The sequence below is a fragment of the Tachyglossus aculeatus genome, chromosome 16 (genome assembly GCF_015852505.1).
Source record: "Tachyglossus aculeatus isolate mTacAcu1 chromosome 16, mTacAcu1.pri, whole genome shotgun sequence".
Lineage (NCBI taxonomy): Eukaryota > Metazoa > Chordata > Mammalia > Monotremata > Tachyglossidae > Tachyglossus > Tachyglossus aculeatus.
The window spans coordinates 46456190-46482646 of NC_052081.1; the positions used below are offsets into that span (position 1 = coordinate 46456190).

General features: G+C 50.5%; 2 protein-coding genes across 4 annotated transcripts in view; one reads left to right on the top strand and one right to left on the bottom strand.

Moving 5' to 3' along the window:
- Window positions 1–8871, top strand: part of GRHL3 (grainyhead like transcription factor 3) — a 46396-nt gene extending 37525 nt beyond the window's left edge. The window contains exon 15 of the mRNA XM_038758354.1: window positions 8633–8871. Within this exon, the coding sequence (XP_038614282.1) occupies window positions 8633–8747 (115 nt within the window). The 3' untranslated portion in view covers window positions 8748–8871. The remainder of the gene's footprint in view (window positions 1–8632) is intronic.
- A 1567-nt stretch (window positions 8872–10438) lies between these two features.
- The window catches only part of STPG1 (sperm tail PG-rich repeat containing 1), a 39054-nt gene continuing 23035 nt past the window's right edge, over window positions 10439–26457 (bottom strand). For 2 of the 3 annotated variants that reach the window (XM_038758203.1, XM_038758202.1), the window contains 4 exons: window positions 23096–23204; window positions 20946–21111; window positions 16643–16833; window positions 10439–11495 (listed from right to left, as the gene is read on the bottom strand). In XM_038758203.1, the coding sequence (XP_038614131.1) occupies window positions 11236–11495; window positions 16643–16833; window positions 20946–21111; window positions 23096–23204 (726 nt within the window). In that variant the 3' untranslated portion in view covers window positions 10439–11235. Of the gene's footprint in view, window positions 11879–16642; window positions 16834–20945; window positions 21112–23095; window positions 23205–26457 lie in introns of all 3 variants that reach the window. The other variant, XM_038758204.1, reaches the window with a different exon arrangement.

The window sequence follows — 26457 nt, forward strand, 5'->3', positions numbered from 1 at the left end:
GAGGGACAACCTGATCACCTTGTAACCTCCCCAGTTCTTAGAACAGTGCTTTGCACATAGTAAGCACTTAATAAATGCCATTATTATTATTATTATAAGTCACTTAACTTCTCTGTGCCTCAGTTACCTCATCTGGAAAATGAGGATTAAGACTGTGAGTCCTCCGAGGGACAACCTGATCGCCTTGTAACCTCCCCAGCGCTTAGAACAGTGCTTTGCACATAGTAAGCGCTTAATAAATGCCATTATTATTATTATTATTAGAGGGGGAGACAGGCATTAATATGAAGACATAAATGACAGATTTGGACATAAGTGCTGTGGGGCTGGGTGGGGGGGATGAATAAAGGGAGCAAGTCAGGGTGACGCAGAAAAGAGTGGGAGCAGAAGAAAGGAGGGCTTAGTCAGGGAAGGCCTCTTGGAGGAGATGGGCCTTCAATAAGGCTTTGAAGTGTGGGGAGAGTCATTGTCTGTAGGATTTGAGGAGGGAGGGCGTGGGCGAGGGGTCAGCGGTGAGATAGATCAATCAATTAATCAATCAATCATATTTATTGAGCACTTACTGTGTGCAGAGCACTGTACTAAGTAAGCGCTTGGGAAGTACAAGTTGGCAACATATAGAGACAGTCCCTACCCAACAGTGGGCTCACAGTCTAAAAGGGGGAGACAGAGAACAAAACCAAACATACTAACAAAATCAAATAAATAGAATAGATATGTACAAGTAAAATAAATCAATAAATAGAGTAATAAATATGTACAAACATATATACATATATACAGGTGCTGTGGGGAAGGGAAGGAGGTAAGATGTGGGGGATGGAGAGGGGGACGAGGGGGAGAGGAAGGAGGGGGCTGAGTGTGGGAAGGCCTCCTGGAGGAGGTGAGCTCTCAGTAGGGCCTTGAAGGGAGGAAGAGAGCGAGCTTGGCGGATGGGCAGAGGGACTGGGGGCATTCCAGGCCCGGGGGAGGACGTGGGCCGGGGGTCGATGGCGGGACAGGCGAGAACAAGGCCTAACGGTGAGGAGATTAGCGGCGGAGGAGCGGAGGGTGCGGGCTGGGCTGGAGAAGGAGGGAAGGGAGGTGAGGTAGGAGGGGGCGAGGGGATGGATGGACAGCCTGGAAGCCCAGGGTGAGGAGTTTCTGCCTGATGCGCAGATTGATTGGTAGCCACTGGAGAGTTTTGAGGAGGGGAGGGATGAGATGGAGGGACCTCCTCGGCGGGGTCTGGTGGGCGGGGATGGTGCTCGGCCCCCTCGAGTACCAGGCCAGACCCAGACGATGGGTCAGTATGGGCCGAGGGAATGGGGGTTCCCACATCCCCCAGTCTGGACACCCTCTAGTTAGCGGTGGTTCCTAATCTATCCCAGAATCCCCTGGGACAATCACGCCTGGGCCACTCAATTCCCCCTTTCCCCAGCATTTGTAGCTTCATTCAATCATTCAGTTGCATTTATTGAGCACTTGCTGTGGTATTTGTTAAACGCTTACCATATGCCCAAGCATTGTACTAAGCGCTGAGGTATTTCATTTCATTTCATTTCATCGTATTTATTGAGCGCTTCCTGTGTGCAGGGCACTGTAAAAGCTGATCAGTCTATGCCCCATCTGGGCCTCCCAGTCTCACTCTTACAGATGAGGGGACTGAGGCCCAGAGAAGGGAAGTGACTAGCCCAAGTTCTCACAGCAGACAAGCGGCAGAGCCGAGATCAGAACCCAGGTCCTTCTGACTACCCAATAGGCCACACTGCCTCTCGGGCAAACAAACACAGTGACCTACAAGAGAAGCAGCATGGCTCAGTGGAAAGAGCACGGGCTTTAGAGTCAGAGGTCATGGGTTCGAATCCCGGCTCTGCCAATTGTCAGCTGTGTGACTTTGGGCAAGTCACTTCACTTCTGTGGGCCTCAGTTAACCTCATCTGTAAAATGGGGATGAAGACTGTGAGCCCCACGTGGGACAACCTGATCACCTTGTAACCTCCCCAGTGCTTAGAACAGTGCTTTGCACATAGTAAGTGCTTAATAAATGCTATCATTATTATTATTATTATTGTTACAAGGCCATCCAAAGGGGCGAGAATAAAAGCAGTGTGGGAATGAGTGGAAATACTGACTGGCCATTTCCAGGGGCTGGAGTGATTGGGAAGGCCAGGTGGAGCAGGATCTCTGCCTCCACTCCCCCGGGATTGTTGGGGGGTCCCCAGGGAGAGGTAGGGGGCCTGGAAGGTTAAGCCATTCCCTTTGGGCCATTTTGAAAGACCAAGCCCTGGGTGCAGGAGAGAGGAAAGCAGCATCGCCTAATGGATAGAGCATGGGCCCGGGGGTCGGAAGGACCTGGGTTCTAATCCTGCCTCCGCCACTTGTCTGCCGTGTGACCTCGGACAAGTCACTTCAATTCTCTGCGCCTCAGTTCTCTCATCTACAAAATGAGGGTGCGGATTGCGATTCCCGCGTGGAAAAGACACTGTGTCCAACCCGATGAGCTTGTACTTATCCCAGCGCTGGTACATAGTGAGCGCTTAACGAATACCACTTAAAAAAAAAAAATGAGACTCCACTCTGGCCCCTCCCTCTGAAGAGTTTCCCAGAAACCTCTGAGCCAGTCTGATGGTAAATTGGTCCGTCTCCCCTATCGCACCTCGCTACCTGTTATATCAGACACCACAGAGCTGGGTGACGCCCCCCACCCCATAACCTGTAAACCTATACCCATCGGGGGGTGTCTGGCCCACATACCTGGGAGATTAGCGTCAATGAGACCAGACCCCGTCAGCTCCCTCTCTTCCCTGTTGGCAGAGGAGACGGGCTTCCATCTCGTCCAGCCCCCCGCCCCCCGGCTCCCACGGACCCGCCCCAGGGCCCAGCCGGGGCCTGGTTTACCCTGCCTCATTCCTAAAAATAATAACAATGCCATTTATTAAGCTCTTACTATGTTCTAAGCGCTGGGGAGGTTACAAGCCGATCAGGCTGTCCGACGGAGGGCTCACAGTCTTCATCCCCGTTTTACAGATGAGGGAACTGAGGCCCGGAGAAGTGAAGTGACTTGCCCGAAGTCACCCCGCTGACAATCGGCGGAGCCGGGATTTGAACCCATGACCTCTGACTCCCAAGCCCGGGCTCTTTCCACTGCGCCAAGCTCCTTCTCTACCCTACCCTCCCGGCCAGGTGACTAAGGTCTGGGGCCCGGCCCGCCTCCCCTCAGCCAAAGCCCATCTCGAGCCACCTCAAAGCGGTGTCCTCCTAATCCCTCCGCTCGAGGTGGAAAGCAGCGACCACTGGCAGCCAAGCCCTTATTTTGAGCCATTTACAGAGGGATCGCTGATTTGGTAATTATCGCTTATGAGCAATTATCGGTAAATAATACCAACGGCCTTCCAGACGGGCTGAAAGATCCGCCGGCTCTGAAGCGACAATGGCCCGAAACTGAGATCGGTCTCGCCGAATCCCCCTCTCGCGGGGTACCGAGACGCTACGATCTACTCCTTCACTTATTAATCGCTCTGGAAGGGCCTCAAGAATTTGTCCTCCGGCTATCGTCTGGGGGTTTTTCTTTCTCGGAGGCAATCTCGGTGGGGGCGGAGGCTCCGAAACGGGCCCGGGGCCGAAAGTCGGACTAGTCCGGCCCAGCTCTCGTTCAAGTGGCCTCTGGGAAGAAATCCTCGTGGGCCTGGGTTTGCCGTGAAGTTTCGGTTTCGCGTTAGCCTGGGCCAACATGCCCACTGAGGCTGACTTAGAAACTCGGCCGAATGCAAATTTCAGCTTTGTCCCGACAGGCCCGGCCTGACATACCCTCCCTTGATTTCCTGTTTCTGCCTCTCCCGCTCCGACCGCCTTCTGCGGGCCTACTTCCCCGACCGGCCGGAGTTTGCTCTTCCTAGATTTTTGAGCCCTTCGAGGCCGGGGGTACGGGTCTAATTCCCACCTGGGTACTCTTTCCCGGTGCTTAGTCCAGGGCTCGGCACACAGTGTGTGCTCAATAAATATTATTACTATTCCTTTAGCCGAGGTAGGGTTGTAGGGGGCTGAGGGGATTCCGGGAAGGGGGCTTAGCTACGGTGTCTTCCCGGGCTGAGCCCCTTCCTTCCTCTCCCCCTTGTCCCCCCCCCTCCATCCCCCCATCTTACCTCCTTCCCTTCCCCACAGCACCTGTATATATGTATATATGGTTGTACATATTTATTACTCTATTTATTTATTTATTTATTTATTTTACTTGTACATTTCTATCCTATTTATTTTATTTTGTTGGTATGTTTGGTTCTGTTCTCTGTCTCCCCCTTTTAGACTGTGAGCCCACTGTTGGGTAGGGACTGTCTCTATGTGTTGCCAATTTGTACTTCCCAAGCGCTTAGTACAGTGCTCTGCACATAGTAAGCGCTCAATAAATACAATTGATTGATTGATTGATTGTCATCCCTGGTGAGTGTCAGTCAGTCAGTCAATTGTACTTATTAAGCACTTACTGTGTACAGAGCATCGTACTAAGCGCTTGGGAGAGTCCAATATAACACTATAACAGACACATTCCCTGCCCACAGAGATCTTACAGTCTAGAGGGAGTGGTGGGGTCTCTCTTCAACCCATCGCCTGCTGGCTGGGCTCTGGTTTATTTATTCTATTTATTTTATTTTGTTAATATGTTTTGTGTTGTTTTGTTTGTTTTGTTGTCTGTCTCCCTCTTCTAGACTGTGAGCCCGCTGTTGGGTAGGGACTGTCTCTATATGTTGCCAACTTGTACTTCCCAAGCGCCTAGTACAGCACTCTGCACACAGTAAGTGCTCAATAAATACGACTGAATGAGTGAACGAATGGTTTCCCCAACCCAGAGGGGAAGGAGCACGGTGGATAGCACATTGGTCCGGGAGTCAAAGGGTCATGGGTTCTAATCCCCGCTCCGCCACTTGTCTGCTGTGTGACCGTAGGCAAGTCACTTCACTTCTCTGAACCTCAGTACTCTCATCTGCCAAACGGGGATTGAGACGGTGAGCCCCCCGTGGGACAAGGACTGTGTCCACCTTGATTTGCTCGTGTCCACCCCAGCGCTTAATACAGTGCCAGGCACATAGTAAGCGCTAACCATATACCGTCATTATTACTAACATCATTATTACAAACCGGTGAGAGTTGAACAGATCAACCCTCCACGTCGTCCCGGCCACGTTGGGGTGAGCTGGCTTCTCTCGAACAGTCCCTTCCCGAGGTAGAAACGCTCCCGGTACGTTCGTCAGATCTTCGGTGGGTGGATCGTTTCGGATGAGCTCATCGAGAACTTTCCCAAACGCCTGCCGGCCAGGAGGATCCAGAACCTCGGCCCCGTCCTTCCTCGGGCCCCGCTTCGCCTTTAATCTGATGAACAGGAAATTCTAATCAACTGCCGGGGTTTATTTTCATAAACCTCTACAGAAAGTCCTCTGGACAAAGGCAGATACAATCAGCTTTGCAGGCATCAGTGAGTGCTTGAAAGATTAACTAATACATTGTTTTTGCTGGCGGGCGGCCAGGCTTTTTAATGGGGAGCGAGACAGATAGAAGAATAGCAGTGGCGGAGGCCAGGTATTCTGCGGGGCTGTTGGTTTAGTGACAGCGAATCTGTCCCGACCGTGGCCTCTCGGGGCCCCCGGGGGGGCATCCGGGCATGCCTGGGGTCTCCCAGGCCGGCTGGAGATTCGCCCAGATGGCCACCACCTCCTCCTCCATTAAACAGTGTGGCTTAGTAGGTAGAGCCCGAGCCTGAGAGTCAGAAGGACCTGGGTTCTAATCCCGGCTCCGCCACGTGTCTGCTGTGTGACCTTGGGCAAGTCGCTTCACTCCTCTGGGCCTCAGTGACCCCATCTGGAAAATGAGGAGGAAGACTCTGAGCCTCAATCAATCAATCAATCAATCGTATTTATTGAGTGCTTATTTGCTTCACTCCCAATCGCTTAGTACAGTGCTCTGCACATAGTAAGCGCTCAGTAAATACAATTGATGATGATGATGATGATCTGGAAAATGAGGCAGAAGACTCTGAGCCTCAATCAATCAATCAATCGTATTTATTGAGCGCTTACTGTGTGCAGAGCACTGTACTGAGTGCTTGGGAAGTACAAGTTGGCAACATATAGAGACAGTCCCTACCCAACAGTGGGCTCACAGTCTAAAAGGGGGAGACAGAAAACAAAACCAAACATACTAACAAGATAAAATAAATAGAATAGATATGCACACGTAGAATAAATAGAGTAATAAATATGTACAAATATATATACATATATACAGGTGCTGTGGGGAAGGGAAGGAGGTAAGATGTGGGAAGTAAGCCTCATGTGGGACAGGGACTGTGTCTAACCTGATTAATTTGTAGGATACCCCAGCACTGAGAACAGTGCTTGGCACAGGATAAGCACTTAACAAGTACCATAATAATAATAATTAATAATTTCATTTCCCTGTACCCAGGAGGGGGCCCAGAGGGGGCTCTCGGGAGGTCTAGCGTCTTTTGGTTTGGGACGGGGGCCAAGCGCGGGGTGACCGGTGGATGAGAGGAAGCCATAAGCCATCAGGAAGCACGTGGCCGGACTCACTGCTCCCTGGTCCTAACACAGGACAAGAGGCCCCTCTGTGCAGGGAGTGGGCACCCAATCCCAACGGGATCGTGGTATTTGTTAAACCCTACTACGTGCCTGGCACTGTACTAAGCGCTGGGAGAGTTACCAGGAAATGGGGTTGGACACAGTCCCTGTCCCCCATGGGGCTCACAGTCTCAATCCCCATTTTCCAGATGAGGTCACTGAGGCCCAGAGAAGTGAAGTGACTTGCCCAAGGTCACACAGCAGGCCAGTGGCGGAGCCGGGATTAGAGCCCTTTAACTTCTGACTCCCAGGACCGTAAATGTCATGGTTTATTGTTGTACTATAATAATAATAATAATAATGATGGTGGTATTTATTAAGCGCTTACTATGTGCCAAGCACTGTTCTAAGCACTGGGGGAGATACAAGGTGATCAGGTTGTCCCACGGGGGGCTCACAGTCATCATCCCCATTTTCCAGATGAGGTCACTGAGGCCCAGAGAAGTGAAGTGACTTGCCCAAGGTCACACAGCTGACAACTGGCGGAGCCAGGGTTTGAACCCATGATCTCTGACTCCAAAGCCCGGGCTCTTTCCATTGAGCCACGCTGCTTCTTTTGAATGAACGAACGAACAAGTCGGGGTCCCCTCCCAGGGCCGGCCACTCCTCTCAGGTGGCGTCTGCCGCTCTTTGTACCCAGAGTGGGGACAGGTGGGCATTGGCCACTTGGGATGGCTCAGTAGATACAACCGACTGACTGACTGAAGGACGCCTTTCAACCCAGGGTGGGTGCGGGATTAGAGTTTTGGTGGAGAAGAGGGATGGTTTGTCGCCTCAATCTCTGGGCTCTCAGATTGTGCAACGTCAGGCTCAGCGACACACCTCGGTGACAAAGCTCAGCCTCCCGCTGAACCATGGATGGGGAGGGTGAGGACTTCCAGCCTGAAATCACCCCACGCTCCCCTCGGCCGAGCCCCTTCCGGAGGGGCGGGAGAGTCCCGGAGCGGCCGAGCCCGCGGTCCAAAGCGGGTGGGAGACCGATGTCGTTGAGGAAGTTTCCAGAAACATCAGTAGCTTCCGGGTCAACACCTGGTCTCTGGTTCAGGGCGGCCGAAAGTCGGCAGGAAGGTGTTCCGTAGCATGACCCAAGCGCTTAGTACAGTGCTCTGCACATAGTAAGCGCTCAATAAATACGATTGATGATGATGATGATGGCCTAGCGGGTAGATCCCGGGCCTGGGAGCCGGAAGGACCCGGGTTCAATCCCGGCTCCTCCACTTATCAATCAATCAATCAATCAATCGTATTTATTGAGCGCTTACTATGTGCAGAGCACTGTACTAAGCGCTTGGGAAGTAAAAATTGGCAACACATAGAGACAGTCCCTACCCAACAGTGGGCTCACAGTCTAAAAGGGGGGAGACAGAGAACAGAACCAAACATGCCAACAAAATAAAATAAATAGGATAGAAATGTACAAGTGAAATAAATAAATAAATAAATAGAGTAATAAATATGTACAACCATATATACATATATACAGGTGCTGTGCGGAAGGGAAGGAGGTAAGATGGGGGGATGGAGAGGCTCGCCCTGTGCCACCTTGGGCGAGTCAGTTCTCGGGACCTCAGTTCCCTCATCTGCAAAATGGGGATGAAGACTGTGAGCCCCACGTGGGACAGGGACTCCGTGCAACCTGAAGATCTTGTATCTACCCCAGTGCTTAGAATAATAATAATAACAGCATTTGTTAAGCACTTACTATGTGCCAAGCACCGTTCTAAGCGCTGGCGGGGGTGGGGTACAAGGTAGTCAGGTTGTCCCACGTGAGGCTCACACTTTTAATCCCCATTTTCCAGATGAGGTAACTGAGGCACAGAGAAGTGAAGTGACTCGCCCGAAGTCACACAGTTGACAAGTGGTGGAGCCGGGATTAGGCCCCATGACCTATGACTCCCAAACCCACGCTTTTCTCACTGAGCCACGCTGCTTCTCTAATCCCCATTTTCCAGATGAGGTAACTGAGGCTCAGAGAAGAACAGTGCTTGACACGTAGTAAGCCACCGTACGTTCTCTTCCAGGATATTGGTCAACATGGACAACAACATAATCCAGCATTACAGCAACCACATGGCCTTCTTGCTCGACATGGCCGAGTTGGGCAGCCAAATCCAGATCATCCTCAAGGAGCTGTAGGCCCCAGCGTCGCTCAGCCGGAGGGTCCCCTCGGTCCCCACCTCGGCCACCAAAGCGACAGCAAACCGAACCCAACCTCGCTCCACGCCTCACTGCCTCACTGCCGTTACTTGAACGCCTTCCCCCGGAGGAGACGCCCGGAGTATCGCGAAGTACTTCCGATGTCGGACGATTTCGGTGGAATATCCGGTCGCCCGGGCAACGGAGATGTGCCCCCCTTCTCGGGCCGATTGGCGAGAGCCAGTCCACGTCCACTGCTGCCTCTTGGACCGACGGCTGGACGCTTTTGTTCGGCTTTTGTTCGGCCTTTGTTTGTCTTGGCTCCCGGCTGGACTGTAAGCGGAAGCCCTCCAGGCTGGGGGCTTCTCAGCTGCTTCAGGCAAACACGTCGACAGCAGCCGGCTCTGAGGAAATGCCGACTGAAAGCGCCATTTTCCAGAGAAGGGGACGTTTCGAAGCCCAAGTTTGCCTAACCTGGACCCTGCTCCTACGTACACACAAACACACACACACACACACCCCTCCACGTACCCACACTGCTGGCCACAACGCTGAAAATAGCTCTAAATCGAAGTCTCTGATTGTACCATGTCACTGTTTGATACATTTCTTATTTGCGATCCCTTTTATATTATATATATAAATATATATATTGTACAAATACGCCATATTTTATATTTTACACGGTTACATTTTGATCATTTCAAAAAATGTGCTGTTTCACATTTCTCAGTGTATTATTTTTTAAACTTTTTTTTTTGTATATTCTTATTTAGTAATAAAGGTTTGACTCTGTACAGCTCCCATCCTTGATCCGTTTCCTTCGGCCAGCGGGCCGACTGGGCGAGCTTATCGCCTTCTAGGCTGTGAGCCCACTGTTGGGTCTCTATATGTTGCCAACTTGTACTTCCCAAGCGCTTAGTACAGTGCTCTGCACACAGTAAGCGCTCAATAAATACAATTGAATGAATGAATGAATGAATGAATGAATCGCCAGGAACACAGACCTTCCCGAAGCGGCCTTGGTTTAAGGGACCGCTGACCTGGGCTGCCAACTGAGGCCAGTGTAGAAAAATCCTCAGAGTGCGCTTTGTTACGCGCCGAGTCCCTGCCCGCTTATTTGCTTGGCACATAGTAAGCGCTTAATAAGTAATGATCAACGATTGATTGATTGATTAATGGGCAGGCTAGTCTGGTCCTCTAGACTATAAGCTCGTTGTGGGTGGGGAATGTGTCTGTTACACTGCTCTATTGTACTCTCCCAAGTGTTCTGCACAGAGTAAGCGCTCAATAAATACGATCGACTCGCTGGTCCCATATCTGAATGTTCTGGGCTTTGGGTTTTTAAGTCCTCTGTCCCGGGGCCTCACGGGGAGCTACTCTTTGTGGGGATGTTGGCCAACTTCCCTCAGGCATAACCTTTCGCTTTTCACAGTCTCTACATACAGAAGCCCAGACGTCGGGCATTTTCATTTTCTCAACGATCACCCCGAACCCGCCAAGGCCGAGGCCCCCAGGGGTCGGTCCAGAAGCTGGACGTTTTCAGGAGAGAAAAGCCCGATTTCCCCGTCTGAGCGGCCCGGGGAAGTCGAAGAGGCAGATTTTTACCGATCCCTACGTGGTGATCATCTGATCACTTCAAATTCAGTTCTTTTATGGAAAGACCCAGAGAGGACAAATCATTCGACAGCATAGAAAATTCGGTTTAATGAGGAAATTAGTTCTGATATCTGTGTCAGGATGCTGAGGAAGAAGGCAGGAGTCGGATCAGATCTGAGGGGTCTGTCTGGCAGGCCGGAAGGGCAGGTTTTCACCTGAAAAGCCTAAGGAGTTGGCCCCGGTCGCCAGGCTGCATCGAGCTGTAGGCAGAGGGGATGGAGGAGGAATGTTTTCTCTGACCGGCTGGTTGTGATAAACTCCCTCCAGGGGGAAAGACTTCCCCGGGCTGGTTCCCCGCTGGTTTCGAATCGGTTTACTTCCTGTGGCAGAAATCACCGTGTTAAGGTGCGTTAAGGACTGTGTAAAACACAGCTAACAAGCGCGCCCCGAGTGTTTCTGACATTTAACCTGGAGCGCCTCGACACCTTTTGAAGATTAGGGTTAGTCACGGGGATGATGGAGCAGTCTGTCCGGGAGGGTCAGAGGTCATGTGAAAGTATGAGCCCACTTGGGTTTCCGAGGAGTTAACCTGGGTAATTGCAATAAGCCTCTCCCAGAACTACGACCCTTGGCTCCGGTCAGTCTCGGCCTGTCGCAACCGTCTGCGATATAGCACTGGGGTGATCCGTCAACGATATCGGGCAGCTTTGCTGTTGGGTGACGGCGAGGCCGAAGTGCGGGGACAGGGGCTGCAGAGAAAACGTCTTCCCGTCGGCTCTGCGTCCCGCTAGCTCTAGGTCCCTCTGGCTCCAAGGCCCGTTGCTCTGCATCCTTCCAGCTTCAGGTCCCACTGGATTCAAATTCTGCCAGCTCCAGGTCCCACATCCCATTAGTAGAGAGTCCCAGGGGGTCGGGGAAATCTTGGTCTGTCTGGGCTCCTGGCCGGGAGATTTGGACATTTCCTCGGTCTGGTTTGTCTTCGGCATCCCGATCTTCTCTGGCCTGGGGTGCTGAGCGGCCCCCATCCTTGGTCCCCGGGATGGTGGGATCCTCCCGGCCCGGGCGCCCGGGAGAGTGGTCCTAGAGTTCCCATCCGGCTCCAGCAGGCCCTGGGATCCCAAAGATCGGGCGACGATTTCCTCAGTGGGCCTAATGTTGGGGAGGTGGAAATGGGTTCAGCACAGGTGGAGGGAGGGGCGTTGAGATGAAACTGCGACAGAGTTATCTAGTGAGTCACCCCGAATGCTCCCCGTGGGAGGAAAACCCAGGGGGAGACCGATCGTTTTCCGGCTGGCGAGCCCAGCACCAGGCCTGGTGATCCGGTGGGAGCACCGGATGGGATGGGTCTACATCTTCCTCAGGAATTGGGGGGAGAGGGGGTGTTGGGAAAGGGTCCCCACAGGTTTGAGGATGGATAGAGGGGTCCTGGGGCTCCGCTGGGCCTGGAGGCCGTGGCTACAGAACCGGAATCCACTTGCTGTCGCTGTTGTAAAGGAAAGACTGCTTCCCCTGCCTCTCGGGGGTGTAATATGCTGCAACGACAGAAATCCAGGATTTAGAGACCGGAATCCTGATCCTGAATCACTGCAACGATAACGGTGTTTGTCAGGCGCTTACTAGTTGTCAGGCACTGTACTAAGCATTGGGGTAGACATAAGCTAATCAGGTTGGACAGTCCCTAGCCCACATAGGGCGAAAGGTCTTAATCCCCATTTTTACAGTTGCGGTAACTGAGGCACAGAGAGGTTAAATGACTAGCCCGAGATCACACAGCAGACAAGTGGCAGAGCTGGGGTTAGAAGCCGGGTCCTTCTGACTCCTAGCAAGGTGTAGTGGCTACAGCATGGGCCTGGGGGTCAGAAGGTCATGGGTTCTAATCCTGACTCCACCACTTGTCTGCTGTGGGTAGATCACCGAACTTCTCTGGGCCTCAGTTACCTCATCTGTAAAATGGGGATGAAGACGGTGAGCCCCGCACGGGACAACCTAATTACCTTGTATCTACCCCAGCGCTTAGAACAGTGCTTGGCACATAGTAAGCACTTAATAAATACCTTTATTATTATTATTATTATCCACTAGGCCATGCTGAGGTTAAATGACTTGCCCGAGATCACACAGCAGACACAAGTGGTGGAGCTGGGACTAGAACCCAGGTCCTTCTGACTTCCGGGCACTTGCTCTAACCATTAGGCCACACAGCTCCTCTGCTTTGTTACGTGACGTGTCTGCCTCCCCCATTACCGATCGGTCGATCGACAAAATGGATTGAGCCCTTACTCTGTGCAGAGCACTGTACCCAGCCCTTCAGAAAAGACAGTAGAGTGGGCAGGGCACTCTAGAGTTTACAATCGCTTCATCAATGGTATTGACTGAGTGCCTATCATGTTCAGAGCACTGGACTAAGCACTGGGGAGTGGATAATAGAGTTAGTAAACATGACCCCTGACCTCAAGGAGCTTCCAGTCTAAGGGGGGTGACAGACGCTGAAATGATTTACAGATAAACCATCACCTCACCCCCTCCTACCTCACTTCCCTTCTCTCCTTCTACAGCCCAGCCCGCACCCTCCGCTCCTCCGCCGCTGATCTCCTCCCCGTACCTCGTTCTCGCCTTTCCCGCCATCGACCCCCGGCCCACGTCATCCACCGGGCCTGGAATGCCCTCCCTCTGCCCATCCGCCAAGCTAGCTCTCTTCCTCCCTTCAAGGCCCTGCTGAGAGCTCACCTCCTCCAGGAGGCCTTCCCAGACTGAGCCCCTTCCTTCCTCTCCCCCTCGTCCCCCTCTCCATCCCCCCCATCTTACCTCCTTCCCTTCCCCACAGCACCTGTATAGATGTATATATGTTTGTACATATTTATTACTCTATTTATTTATTTATTTATTTTACTTGTACATATCTATTCTATTTATTTTATTTTGTTAGTAGGTTTGGTTTTGTTCTCTGTCTCCCCCCTTTTAGACTGTGAGCCCACTGTTGGGTAGGGACTGGCTCTATATGTTGCCAACTTGTACTTCCCAAGCGCTTAGTACAGTGCTCTGCACGTAGTAAGTGCTCAATAAATACGATTGATGATGATGATGATAAACCAGCTTCTTGAGGGCAAGGGTGACACGAGCTGAGGGATGATGGGGTTGACGGACCCGGGCTTTTCACTACACTACGGCTGGACCGGAGAGATCTGACCAGAGAAGGTGGTCTGGGCGATTCTGGGATCTCAGATGGCTGCCCGAGGTGGGTGGGGAAATCTAGAAGGATTCCCAGAGGTGGTTCTGTCTGCCTGTCATCATCAATCGTATTTATTGAGCGCTTACTATGCGCAGAGCACTGTACTCTCATGAGTACAGTACTCTCATGAGTACAGTACTCTCAGTACAGTACAGTACAGTACTCTCATCTCATCAGATGAGAGCACTCATCTGTCTGTCGGATTCAGAACAGAAAAGCGGACGTTAGTTTCTCTGTAGCTGGAGTCTGAGCTTTCCCCGGCTGGCACTCCCTGCCCTCTGGGAGCTTCCGAGGCCTGTTCCTGCCTCCTCTGGCCTCCCCGTGGGGCCTAGGCTCGAGCTGAAAGCCTCCGGCCTTCCTGACGTTGGCTGGCGAGAGCGCAGTATTCATCTCCCCGGCACGCAGTGCCATCATATTAATCAATCAATCAATCAATCATATTTATTGAGCACTTACTGTGTGCAGAGCACTGTACTAAGCACTTGGGAAGTACAAGTTGGGGGAGTACAAGTTGGAGAGTCTCATAGAGTCTCCACAGCCAGTCCTGGCCTGGTCTGAGTCCCCCTAGACCCTCTCTCCTGCCCGCATGGTCCCTGTGGCCCCCTGACTGGCTTGTGAGGATTAATAACAATAACAATAATAATAATAATAACAATGGCATTTATTAAGTGCTTACTATGTGCAAAGCACTGTTCTAAGCGCTGGGCAGGTTACAAGGTGATCAGGTTGTCCCACGGGGGGCTCACAGTCTTCATCCCCATTTTCCAGATGAGGGAACTGAGGCACGGAGAAGTTAAGTGACTTGCCCAAAGTCACCCAGATGACAATTGGCGGAGCCGGGATTTGAACCCGTGACCTCTGGCTCCAAAGCCCGGGCTCTTTCCCCCGAGCCACGCTGCTTCTCATGTTAGTCATCCCAGCATTGGGGTTCCCTCTTCTTCTGGGGCCACACGGGAGTCTGTTGGTAGGGTGAGGACACCCGTCCCACCTCGCCCCCTCACTGACCCTACTTCCCAGGATATGCCTGTCTGAAGGCCAGGACTAGATTTAGGACTCTAAACTGTAACCTCCTCCTCTAGACTTTAAGCTCACTGTGGGCAGGGAGTGTATCTGTTATATTGTTCTGCCATACTCTCCCCAGTGCTAAGTACAGTGCTCTGCACACAGTAAGCGCTCATTAAATCCGACTGACTGACCGAACCGGGGGTCGGAGGCCCCTGCCCAGAGTACGGCATCAGGGGATCCCAAACTCTGACGCCCACATTTCTGGGTGGGAATGAGCTTGGAACACCGGCTCCGTTCTCCCGGCAATGGGCCCGTCGTGGGACTGACTGAGTTTCGGATCCACCCCCGGTTCTCCCTCGACACCTGGGCCGGAGCGTGTCCAGAGCCTCTTCCGTGAGCGCGGGTGGCGGGGGTTTGGGGGTGTGATTATGTGTGCTTGGGAGGAGAGGAAAGGATCCGGCGTCCTGCTCTCGCCCTTTTTCCACCCTTTCGGCTAACTGCCATGCCAACTTGTGGTTTGAGCAGGCTGGTGGGGGAACAGAAGGATGCTTTGATTTCATGCCCATGGTGTGTAAAAGCTTTTATGTGCTAGTGCACTCGTTACTTGCCAGCACGCACACAAGCACACGTACAAACACGTAATCGGCTATGGGGAAATCCCACAACCCAAAACCCATGGTTTGCATCTACAAACTCCCTTTAGCCCTCTCCCAAGGGCTCAGTCCATGTTCTTCTCCTAGTAAATCCTCTATAAAACATGTCTGACCCAATGATGGATAACTTGTTCTCCAGCCGGACATTGACGCTTTCTTCCCGGCCCAGGCCCTGACTCTAAGTCGTCAGTTCACTCCCACGATCAATTTGGGCAATCGTGCTCTTGGCTGGAGCACAAAATAATAATTCTGGTACTTATTAAGCGCTCGCTCTACGCCGAGCACTGGACTAGCTATGAGATCACCAGACTCAGGCCCTGTTCCACGCTGTGAGGTAGGGAGAGTCAGTACACCGTATCCTCATTTTACACGAGGACAGCGAGGTAGAGTATAAGCGCCTTGCGGACAGGAAACCCATCACTTCTCTGTGTTGTACTTTCCCAAACACTTAGCATGGCACCTTGTACCCAGGGGGCACTCAACAAACGTGTCACCATGATCGAGTGACTTGCCCAAGGTCACTCGGCAGGGCTGTGGCCGAGCAGGGAATGAAACCCAGGGTTCTCAACTCCCGGTTTTGGGCCACACAGGCTGTTTTAATAGCAATAATAATAATAACAATAGTAATGGTATTTGTTAAGGGCTTACTGTGTTCCAGGCACTGTACTAAGCGCTGGGGTGAATAGAGAAGCAGTGTGGCTCACTGGAAAGAGCCCGGGCTTTGGAGTCAGAGGTCATGGGTTCAAATCCCAGCTCTGCCAATTGTCATCATCATCATCATCAATCGTATTTATTGAGCGCTTACTATGTGCAGAGCACTGTACTAAGTGCTTGGGAAGTACAAATTGGCAACATATAGAGACAGTCCCTACCCAACAGTGGGCTCACAGTCTAAAAGGGGGAGACAGAGAACAAAACCAAACATACTAACAAAATAAAATAAATAGGATAGATATGTACAAGTAAAATAAATAAATAAATAAATAAATAGATAGAGTAATAAATATGTACAACCATATATACATATATACAGGTGCTGTGGGGAAGGGAAGGAGTTAAGATGGGGGGGATGGAGAGGGGGACGAGGGGGAGAGGAAGGAAGGGGCTCAGTCTGGGAAGGCCTCCTACACACAGCTGTGTGACTTTGGACAAGTCACTTAACTTCTCTGTGCCTCAGTGACCTCATCTGAAAAATGGGGATTAAGGCTGTGAGCCCCCTGTGGGACAGCCTCATCACCTTGAAACCTCCCCAGCGCTTAGAACAGTGCTTTGCACATAGTAAGCGCTTAATAAATGCCATCATTATTATTATTATCATTATTACAAATAAATGGGGTTGGATACGCTTTCCCTCTGGACTCGGTTTCCCCGCTGAGCGTGTGTCCGGCGGCCTTTGACCGTCCTCTCACCTGGTCCGGTGACGGAGCCCTGGCCCGGAGGCCCTGCCCAGCGGCTGGTGCCAGAGACGAAAACGGCGCTGGAGATGTCCTGCTTCGGGGGCCCGGAGAAGTCCACGATCTCGTACTGGCCAGGCCCGGGCGGAGGGGGCTGGGGTGGCAGAGCCAGGGCCGGAGCGGAGAAATTCAGCCTGTGCTTCCTCCTGGACAGGGAATGAGAAGCCGGCTCCGAGTCAGCAACCAGTGACAAGTTTTGGGGGGTCCCCTCCTCTGACGGTCACACCCCCGAGGCTGTGGGGCTCAGCCCAGAGAAGCAGCATGGCCCCTCTCCATTCCCCCGTCTTACCTCCTTCCCTTCCCCACAGCACCTGTATATATGTATATACGGTTGTACATATTTATTACTCTATTTATTTATTTATTTATTTATTTTACTTGTACATTTCTATCCTACTTATTTTATTTTGTTGGTATGTTTGGTTCTGTTCTCTGTCTCCCCCTTTTAGACTGTGAGCCCACTGTTGGGTAGGGACTGTCTCTATGTGATGCCAATTTGTACTTTCCAAGCGCTTAGTACAGTGCTCTGCCCATAGTAAGCGCTCAATAAATATGATTGATTGATTGATTGGTGGCTAAAGCCCAGGCTGGGGGGTCAGAAGGTCATGGGTTCTAATTCTAGCTCTGCCGCTTGTCTGCTGTGTGACTTTGGGCAAGTCACGTCGCTTCTCCGGGCCTCAGTTACCTCATCTGTAAAATGGGGATTGACTGTGAACCGCACGTGTGCCCAACCCGATTATCTCGTATCTACCCCAGTGCTTAGAACAGTCCCTGGCACATAGTAAGCGCTTAATAAATACCATTATTATTATTCTTTAGGCTGTAAGCTCGTTCTGGGCAGGAAATGTTTGGTGTTATATTGTACTCTCCCAAGCACTTAGTACATGCCAGTCTTTCCTCACATTGGGATGCTTTTTCCCCCCCAGTTTCTAGCACCAACCACAAACCCTGTCCATAGGCCCCAAGGGAGGAATGTGGGACGGAGAGAAGACCGAGTCACCTTGAGATCCAAAGGCCCGGCAGGATTTCAGTGCTTTGTACACAGTTAGCGCTCAGTAAGTGTGACTAATTTGATTTGATTTGATTTTTCATTGGCCCCACCCGGCCTTCCCGGGGACCCCGGCAACTTCATGACTCTGCGGTTCCTCTCAGCCGGACCAGCCTGCGGTGCTCCACTCTAGACAGTAAGCTGGTCATGGGCAGGGGATGCGTCTGTTTATTGTCCTATCATACTCTCCCGAGTGTTTAGTACAGTGCTCTGCCCACCATCAGTGCTCAATAACTACGACTGAATGAATGGCTGAAAATAGGAATGGGTCAGAAAGCTGTAATCCGTATCGAGCCAAGAACTCCGGAGGGGACGTGAGGGGGGTCAGCTGGAGGTGTGGTTAGTCTTGGACTTCCCAAGTGCTTAGTACAGTGCTCTGCACACAGTAAGTGCTCAATAAATGTGATTGATTGATTGATTGATTGATTGTCCGGCCTGGGATTTCAGGAAGATGGGTCCGAGCGGGCTGGTGGCTGACGAAACTCCAAGAAGTAGCACGGTGGGGTGGGTGGCCTAGGAAGGCAGGGTTCGGTGTCCTCGCCAGAGAGCGTGAGTGGAAGGCTGCAGGAGCCTATTTGGAGCTCCCCAAGCCCTCCGCCCGGCCCGTCTGAATCACTGAGTCACCGGTGTGACGGAGGGTGAAGTCTTCGAGGGGAGGAAACCCAAGAGGCCGGTCCAGCCCTCCTCTTAAGACCTCTTGGAAGCTAGTAAATGCTCTCGGAGACGGTGACTCATGAGAAGAGGGCGATACTGCCTGCCCCAGAAACCCCACGTGCTACCTTTCCGGGAGCCAGAGGACTCAGGCGTCCACATGATCCAGCAGCACGGCCGACCACGCGGGAGTCCCGCCCGGCCCCGGCCCTGCCGGCGGGGTGGACGTCTCCGCCAAAGTTTTCCCGTGGAAAGAGCACGGGCTTGGGAATCACGGAGGACCCGGGTTCTGACCCTAACTCTGCCAACTGCTCTGCCAATTAAAATTACAGTACTTGCTATGTGCCAAGCACTGTTCTAAGCACTGGGGTAGATACCAAGTTAATCAGGTTGGACACAGTCCCCGTTCCACATGGGGCTCACACTCCTAATCCCCATTTTACAGATGAGGGAACCGAGGCCCGGAGAAGCAAAGTGACTTACCCAAGGTCGCAGTGCAGACATAAGACACGCTGCAAGAGAAGCAGTGTGGCTCAGTGGAAAGAACACGGGCTTTGGAGTCAGTGGTCGTGGGTTCAAATCCCTGCCAATTGTCAGCTGTGTGACCTCGGGCAAGTTACTTAACTTCTCTGGGCCTCAGTTCCCTCATCTGTAAAATGGGGGTTGACTGTGAGCCCCCCGTGGGACAACCTGATCACCTTGTAACCCCCAGCGCTTAGAATAGTGCTTTGCACATAGTAAGCACTTAATAAATGCCATTATTATTATTATTATAAGGCAGAGGCAGGATTAGAACCCAGGTCCTTCTACTTCCTACTTGACTATGAGCCCCATGTGGTGGGACAGGAACTGTGACTAACCTGAATGGCTTAGAAAAGTGTTTGACATCTAATAGACTGTAAACCCATTGTAGGGAGGGATTGTCTCCCTTTATTGCTGCACTGTACTTTCCAAGTGCTTAGTACAGTGCTCTGCACACAGTAAGCGCTAAATAAATACAATTGAATGAATGAATGAATAATAAGGGCTTCCCGATTCCCATTTAAATAAAACGAACTATGAAAGTCAAACAGGATTCCCAGGGCTTGGTCCAAAGCTGCCCAGCCACGGGGCTATAAAGATGTCAGAGTTGACATTCTGGGCAACCCTGGAATTTACCTGGCAAGTTCTCCTGGTAGGATACAATCAATCAATCAATCAATCGTATTTATTGAGCGCTTACTGTGTGCAGAGCACTGTGCTAAGCGCTTGGGAAGTACAAGTTGGCAACATCTAGAGACAGTCCCTACCCAACAGTGGGCTCACAGTCTAAAAGGGGGAGACAGAGAACAAAACCAACTAACTATACTAACAAAATAAAATAAATAGAATAGATATGTACAAGTAAAATAAATAAATACACAGACCTCATTAGCCACGGAGAGTCAGTGGCAGAAGAAAAACCCTACTCAAGTGGGACTTTCCTGCTGTGTGACCTCACCAAGTCACTTAACTTCTCTGGGCCTCGGTTTCTTCATCTGTAAAACGGGGGTTAAATACCTGTTTTCCCTTTCCCCTTCGACTGCGAGCCCCTGGTGAGGCAGGGACGACGTCCGACCTGATTATTCATTCAATCGTATTTATTGAGTGCTTAATGTGTGCAGAGCACTGTACTAAGTGCTTAAATCTTGTATCTTGGGCTTAGCACGGTGCTTCACAAGCGCTGAACAAATATACCGCTAATAAGAATAATGATAATAATAGGAGAATTATTAATAATGAGAAGCACCATGGCCTAGTGGAGAGAGGCTTGGGAGTCAGAGGTTGTGGGTTCTAATCCCAGCTCCGCCACTTGCCAGCTGCGTGAATTTGGGCAAGTCACTTCACTTCTCCGGGCCTCAGTTAAACCTCATCTGTAAAATGGGGGTTAAGACTGTGAGCCCCACGTGGGACAACCTGATCACCTTGTAGCTACCTCAGCGCTTAGAACAGTGCTTAAGCACTTAACAAGTATTATTATTATTATTAATAATTCTTTTCTAAACTGTTCAGGAGTCTGCTATTACGCCTGCGGTGGAGAGGAAACTCCATCACTAACATCATGGTGATATCCCCCTCCTCCCCCTCGTCCCCCTCTCCATCCCCCCATCTCACCTCCCTCCCTTCCCCACAGCACCTGTATATATGTATATATGTTTGTACATATTTTTTTACCCTATGTATTTATTTATTTAATTTATTTGTACATATCTATTCTATTTTATTTTGTTAGTATGTTTGGTTTTGTTCTCTGTCTCCCCCTTTTAGACTGTGAGCCCACTGTTGGGTAGGGACTGTCTCTATATGTTGCCAATTTGTACTTCCCAAGCGCTTAGTACAGTGCTCTGCACATAGCAAGCGCTCAATAAATACGATTGATGATGATGATGATGATGATGATGATGATATGTGAAGTGACTGCAGAGAGAGGATACGCAAAGGAAGGGGTGAAGCCTCTGGGCAGGAGGGGTCTTAGTTTGGTCCTGTAATGGCCAACCCCCCACCCTCCCAACCTCCACAGGTGATTCAAGAGGGACTCACAGGCCAGGGGCCTTTCTCGGAGCTTGAAGGGGGCCGTTGGGGCAATAGGCCGCTGGCCCCGGGCCGATGGAAGCCACCTTGAATTCCCGACTCGTTCTGGATTGGAAAATAGATTTCAGGGTCTTGGGCGACTCCGTCACCAACGACTCATTGATCTTGTAGGAACCTAAAGAGGGAAATACCGAGAAGAAGAAGGTTTTTCAGAAGGGTTGGTTCCGATTCGTGAACACGGCTTTTAATTGGAGGGTAAGCTCCTTGAGGGCGGGGAACGTGTCTTCTAAATCAATCAATCAATCAATCAATCAATCAATCGTATTTATTGAGCGCTTACTGTGTGCAGAGCACTGTACTAAGCGCTTGGGAAGTACAAGTTGGCAACACATAGAGATGGCCCCTACCCAACAGCGGGCTCACAGTCTAAAAGGGGGGTATGCTTCTGTTGTATTTTCCCAAGCGGTCAGTACAGTGCTCCACGTTCAGTGCAGGCGCTCAGTAAATGTTGTTACTCCAAGCGAAAGGAACGTAAAGTCCCCTAGACTGTAAGCTTGTTGTGGGCAGGGAATGCGTCTGTTTATTAATAATGATGTCATTTGTTAAGTGCTTACTATGTGCAAAGAACTGTTCTAAGCACATGGGGGGATACAAGGTGATCAGGTTGCCCCACATGGGGCTCGCAGTCTTAATCCCCATATTATAGATGAGGTAACCGAGGCCCAGAGAAGTTAAGTGACTTGCCCAAAGTCACACAGCTGACAAGTGGCGGAGCCGACATTAGAATCCATGACCTCTGGCTCCCAAGCCCTGGCTCTTTCCACTGAGCCATGCTGCTTCTATTGTTTATTTATTTTACTGTTTGTTTATTGTTATTGTTATTTATTGCTTGTTTATTGTTGTGTTGTACTCTCCCAAGTGCTTAGTACAGTGCTCTGCACACACTAAGTGCTCAATAAATACAACCAAATAAACGAATGAACTGTCGGGCAGGGAGAACTTGGATAAGTCATGTCTGCCCAAGGAAAAAATCCCGACTGATCTGGCAGGATCAAAATGGTCAGTCAGTCAGTCAGTTGTATTTATTGAGCGCTTACTGTGTGCAGAGCACTATATTAAGCGCTTGGGAGAGGACGGTATAACAATATAATAATATGGAGGTGTTCTTCTTGATGCAGGCATGAGCAGCGTGGCCTAATGGAGAGAGTCAGGATCTAGGAGCTAGAGGACCCAGGTTCTAATCCTCGCTCTGAAGCTTGCCTGCTCCGTGATCTTGGGAAAGTCACTCCAATTCTCTGAGCCCAAGTTACTTTATCTGTATCATGATGATGATGATGACGGTATTTGTTAAGCGCTTACTATGTGCCAAGCACTATTCTAAGCGCCGGGGTAGATACAAGGTAATCAGGTTGTCCCACGTGGGACTCACATTCTCCATCCCCATTTTACGGATGAGGTAACTGAGGCAGAGAGAAGTGAAGTGACTTACCCAAAGTTACACAGCCGATAATCCCAGCTCCGCCACTTGTCTGCTGTGTGACCTTGGGCAAGCCAGCTAACTTCTCCGTGCCTCAGTTACCTCATCTGTAAAAATGGGGATTAAGACAGTGAGCCCCGTGTGAGACAATCTGATTACCTTGTATCTCCCCCAGCACTTAGAAGAGTGCTTGTTCTAAGAGAGAAAAAGAGAAAATGGAGAGAAAATACCTGTTCTTCCTCTTAAACTGTGTGCCCTGTATGGGACAGGGTCTGATCTGATTATCTGGCAGCAACTTAATGCTTAGCACAGTGTTGGGCATCTAGTAAATCCTGGATAAATACCAAAGGTATTTTTTGAGCACCTATTATAATAATAACAATAATTGCGGTAGTTGTTAAGCGCTTACAGCGTGCCAGGCACTGTGCTAAGTGCTGGGGTGGATCCAAGCAAATCGGGTTGGACACAGTCCCTGTTCCACGTGGGGCTCACAGTTTTAATCCCCATTTTACTATGTGCAGAGCACTGTACTAAGCGCTTGACCATCGTCATTATGACTATTAAGAGCGGAGGCGGCACTCCTGCGCTCACCCAGAGGGACCACCGAAGCCACCAAGCAGGAGGTGGGGGGCTTCCCAGCCTCCATCTGCCAGACCCCAAGACCCCCCAACCCTTTCCTTACCTGGGGCAGGAGAGCAATCCGCACCTGCCTTAAATCCTCTCTGGGTCTTGGACAAAAACACGGCCCGGGCACAGACGTTGTTCTGTTGCTTGCAGTAAGACAGAGAGGCCTGTGGAGAAAGAAATCCTCTCTGCGCTTCCTGCCAAAGAGGCCGGTGCAGCCCTGGCAGTTCCTGGGGGCCACCCACACCATCACAACGATAACCGTGGAATTTATTAAGCGCTTACTAGGTGCCGGGCACTGTACTAAGTGCTGCGGGAGATAAAAGCTAGTCAGGCTGTCCCACGTGGGGCTCACTGTCTCAATTCCCAATTTACAGATGAGGGAACTGAGGCCCAGAGAAGTGAGGTGACGCGCCCAATATCCCACAGCAGGCAAGTGGCACGGCCCAGATTAGAATCCAGGTCATCATCATCATCATCATCAATCGTATTTATTGAGCGCTTACTATGTGCAGAGCACTGTACTAAGCGCTTGGGAAGTACAAATTGGCAACATATAGAGACAGTCCCTACCCAACCCCAGGCCCGGGCTCATTCCACTCGGCCACGCTGCTTCTCCTCCATAAGGACGGAGTCTCTGGAGGGATATTCTGCAGAAGAGAACAGTGCTTTGCACATAGTAAGCGCTTAATAAATGCCACTATTATTATTGTTATAAGAGTGGAAGCTCCTTATGGGCAGGAAGCATTGCCTCCTCCTTATATTGCCCTTTCCTAAGCGTTCAGTATAGTGCAGTGCATCCGTCAGGCACTCAATAAGTACCGTTATTATTACTACTCATCAAGCAAATCGTGCACTGTCCGATTGCTACAGAAGAGCATGGTCTAGTGAAGAGGGCAGAGGTCTGGGCATCAGGAGATCTGGGTTTTCATCCCGACTCCATCACTTGTAATAAAAACCATTATTATTACTACTCATCAAGCAAATCGTGCACTGTCCGATTGCTACAGAAGAGCATGGTCTAGTGAAGAGGGCAGAGGCCTGGGCATCAGGAGACCTGGGTTTTCATCCCGACTCCATCACTTGCAATAAATACCATTATTATTACTACTCACCAAGCAAATCGTGCACTGTCCGACTGCTACAGAAGAGCACGGTCTAGTGAAGAGGGCAGAGGCCTGGGCATCAGGAGACCTGGGTTTTCATCCCGACTCCATCACTTGCAATAAATACCATTATTATTACTACTCATCAAGCAAATCGTGCACTGTCCGATTGCTACAGAAGAGCATGGTCTAGTGAAGAGGGCAGAGGCCTGGGCATCAGGAGATCTGGGTTTTCATCCCGACTCCATCACTTGTAATAAATACCATTATTATTACAACTCATCAAGCATATCGTGCACTGCCCAATTGCTACAGAAGAGCAAGGTCTAGTGAAGAGGGCAGAGGCCTGGGCATCAGGAGACCTGGGTTTTCATCCCAACTCCATCACTTGTCTGCTGGGTGACCTTGAGCAAGTCACTTCACTTCTCTGCACCCCAGCTTTCTCAGCTGTAAAATGGAGATTCGATCCCACTCTCCCCAAGTTTGACCGTGAGCCCCAGGAGGGACAGGTACTATGTCCGACCTGATTATCTTGTACCTACCCCAGTGCTTATTACAGTGCTTGGCACAGAGTACGGGCTTAACAAGAACTATAATTATAATTAACTCAGTTCACGTTGGCAAACACTCCATTGCCTCTTCTTTCCTTTAGGTCTTTTTTTATGGTACCTGTTAAGTGCTTTCTATGTGCCCGGCACTGTTCTAAGCACCAGGGTAGATAGACAATAATCAGGTTAGATGCACTCCATGTCCCCCATGGGGCTCACAGTTTTAATCCCCATTTTCCAGACGAGGTAACTGAGGCTCAGAGAAGTAACTTGCCCCAGGTCACACAGCAGACAAGTGACGGAGCCAAGATTAGAACCCAGATCCTTCTTACTCCCCGGCCCGTGCTCTGTCCATCGGGCCACGTTGCTTCACTTCTTCTCATTCTCCGCCCGACCTCTAGACGTTCTGGATTGCCAAGGATGCTTGGCACGCTTCAAAATGATAAGATTCTTTAATAAATACCACTGATCCATCGATCGATTGACGACCCCGCCCCGAGACGGACTTTCTGCTATAGCCAAATCATAAATAGTTCCCACGCTAGCCCTCCCCGGGCCCCTCACCTGAAGATAAAGGACTCGATAAAAATGCCCCCGAGAATGGCATCCGAGGGGATTTAATCACCCCGCGGAAACCACTCGCTGGGGCGGTTTTTTGTTTCCCGACCCGTCGCTCGCTTCAGAAATATTTCTCGAGAAATGCTGATGGAATTTTGATTTCTGTGTTTCCTCCAAGGGTGCGATTCTCTCTTCCCCGAAGCCCTGATGGCCCGACTCCATCCCGGCCGGCTAAACAAAGAGATCAGATGGTCCAGGCTAATTACTGGACCGAGGGGGAGGGTACCCCCGGCACAAAATAGGAGGTAATAATAAGGTAACAAAGAGAGGGATTAGAATACGGGAGCGATCATGGTATGCAAATGGAAAGAAAGATGGTAAAGAACCCTATGCACAGTGTGACTAACAGGATTATCATATTTTCGCCCTCTCCTGCAGTCTGGCTATTGTTTCCTTAGACTGAGGAGGGCTGTAGGCAGACTAAACACATTTTCTTTTCTTTTCTTTTCTTTTCCCGGCAGGCCGGTGGGCCTTGGAGAGAAAAAAAAATAGCATTTTTCAAACGCTGGCAAGACCAGATCCCTTTTTGCAAATATTTTTTATGGTATTTGTTGGTTGTTTACTATGTGCCAGGCACTGTAATAATAATAATAACGATGATGATAATAATGATTGTGGTCTTTGTTAAGTGTCAAGCACTGTTTTAAGTGCTGGGGTAGATATAAAAATAAATACAATTTACGATAAATACGATAAATCGTCAATAAATACGATTGAATATAAGGTAGAGTTGTCCCATGGGGGGCTCACAGTCTTAATCCCCATTTTACAGATGAGGTCACTGAGGACCAGAGAAGTGAAGTGACTTTTCCAAGGTCACCCAGCAGAGTGGCCAGCATTAGGACTCAGGAACTTCTGATTCCCAGGCCCGTGCTCGATCCGCAAGGCCACGCTGCTTCTCGCTGGAAGATTTGCTGTGGCTGGGAAAATCTCCCCGTGGAAAAGGGAAAAATGTCCCAAGGCCAACACTTTGAATACTCCAAGCTCCCTGCTCGATTGACAGCAGGATCGGGTCTACTAAAGCCGTTATTCTCTCCCAAGCCCTCAGTACAGTGCTCTGCACACGGTAGATTGCCAGCTGCTGGAGGGTAGGGATTACATCTACCAACTCTGTTGTTCTCTCCCAAGCGCTTAGTACAGTGCTCTAC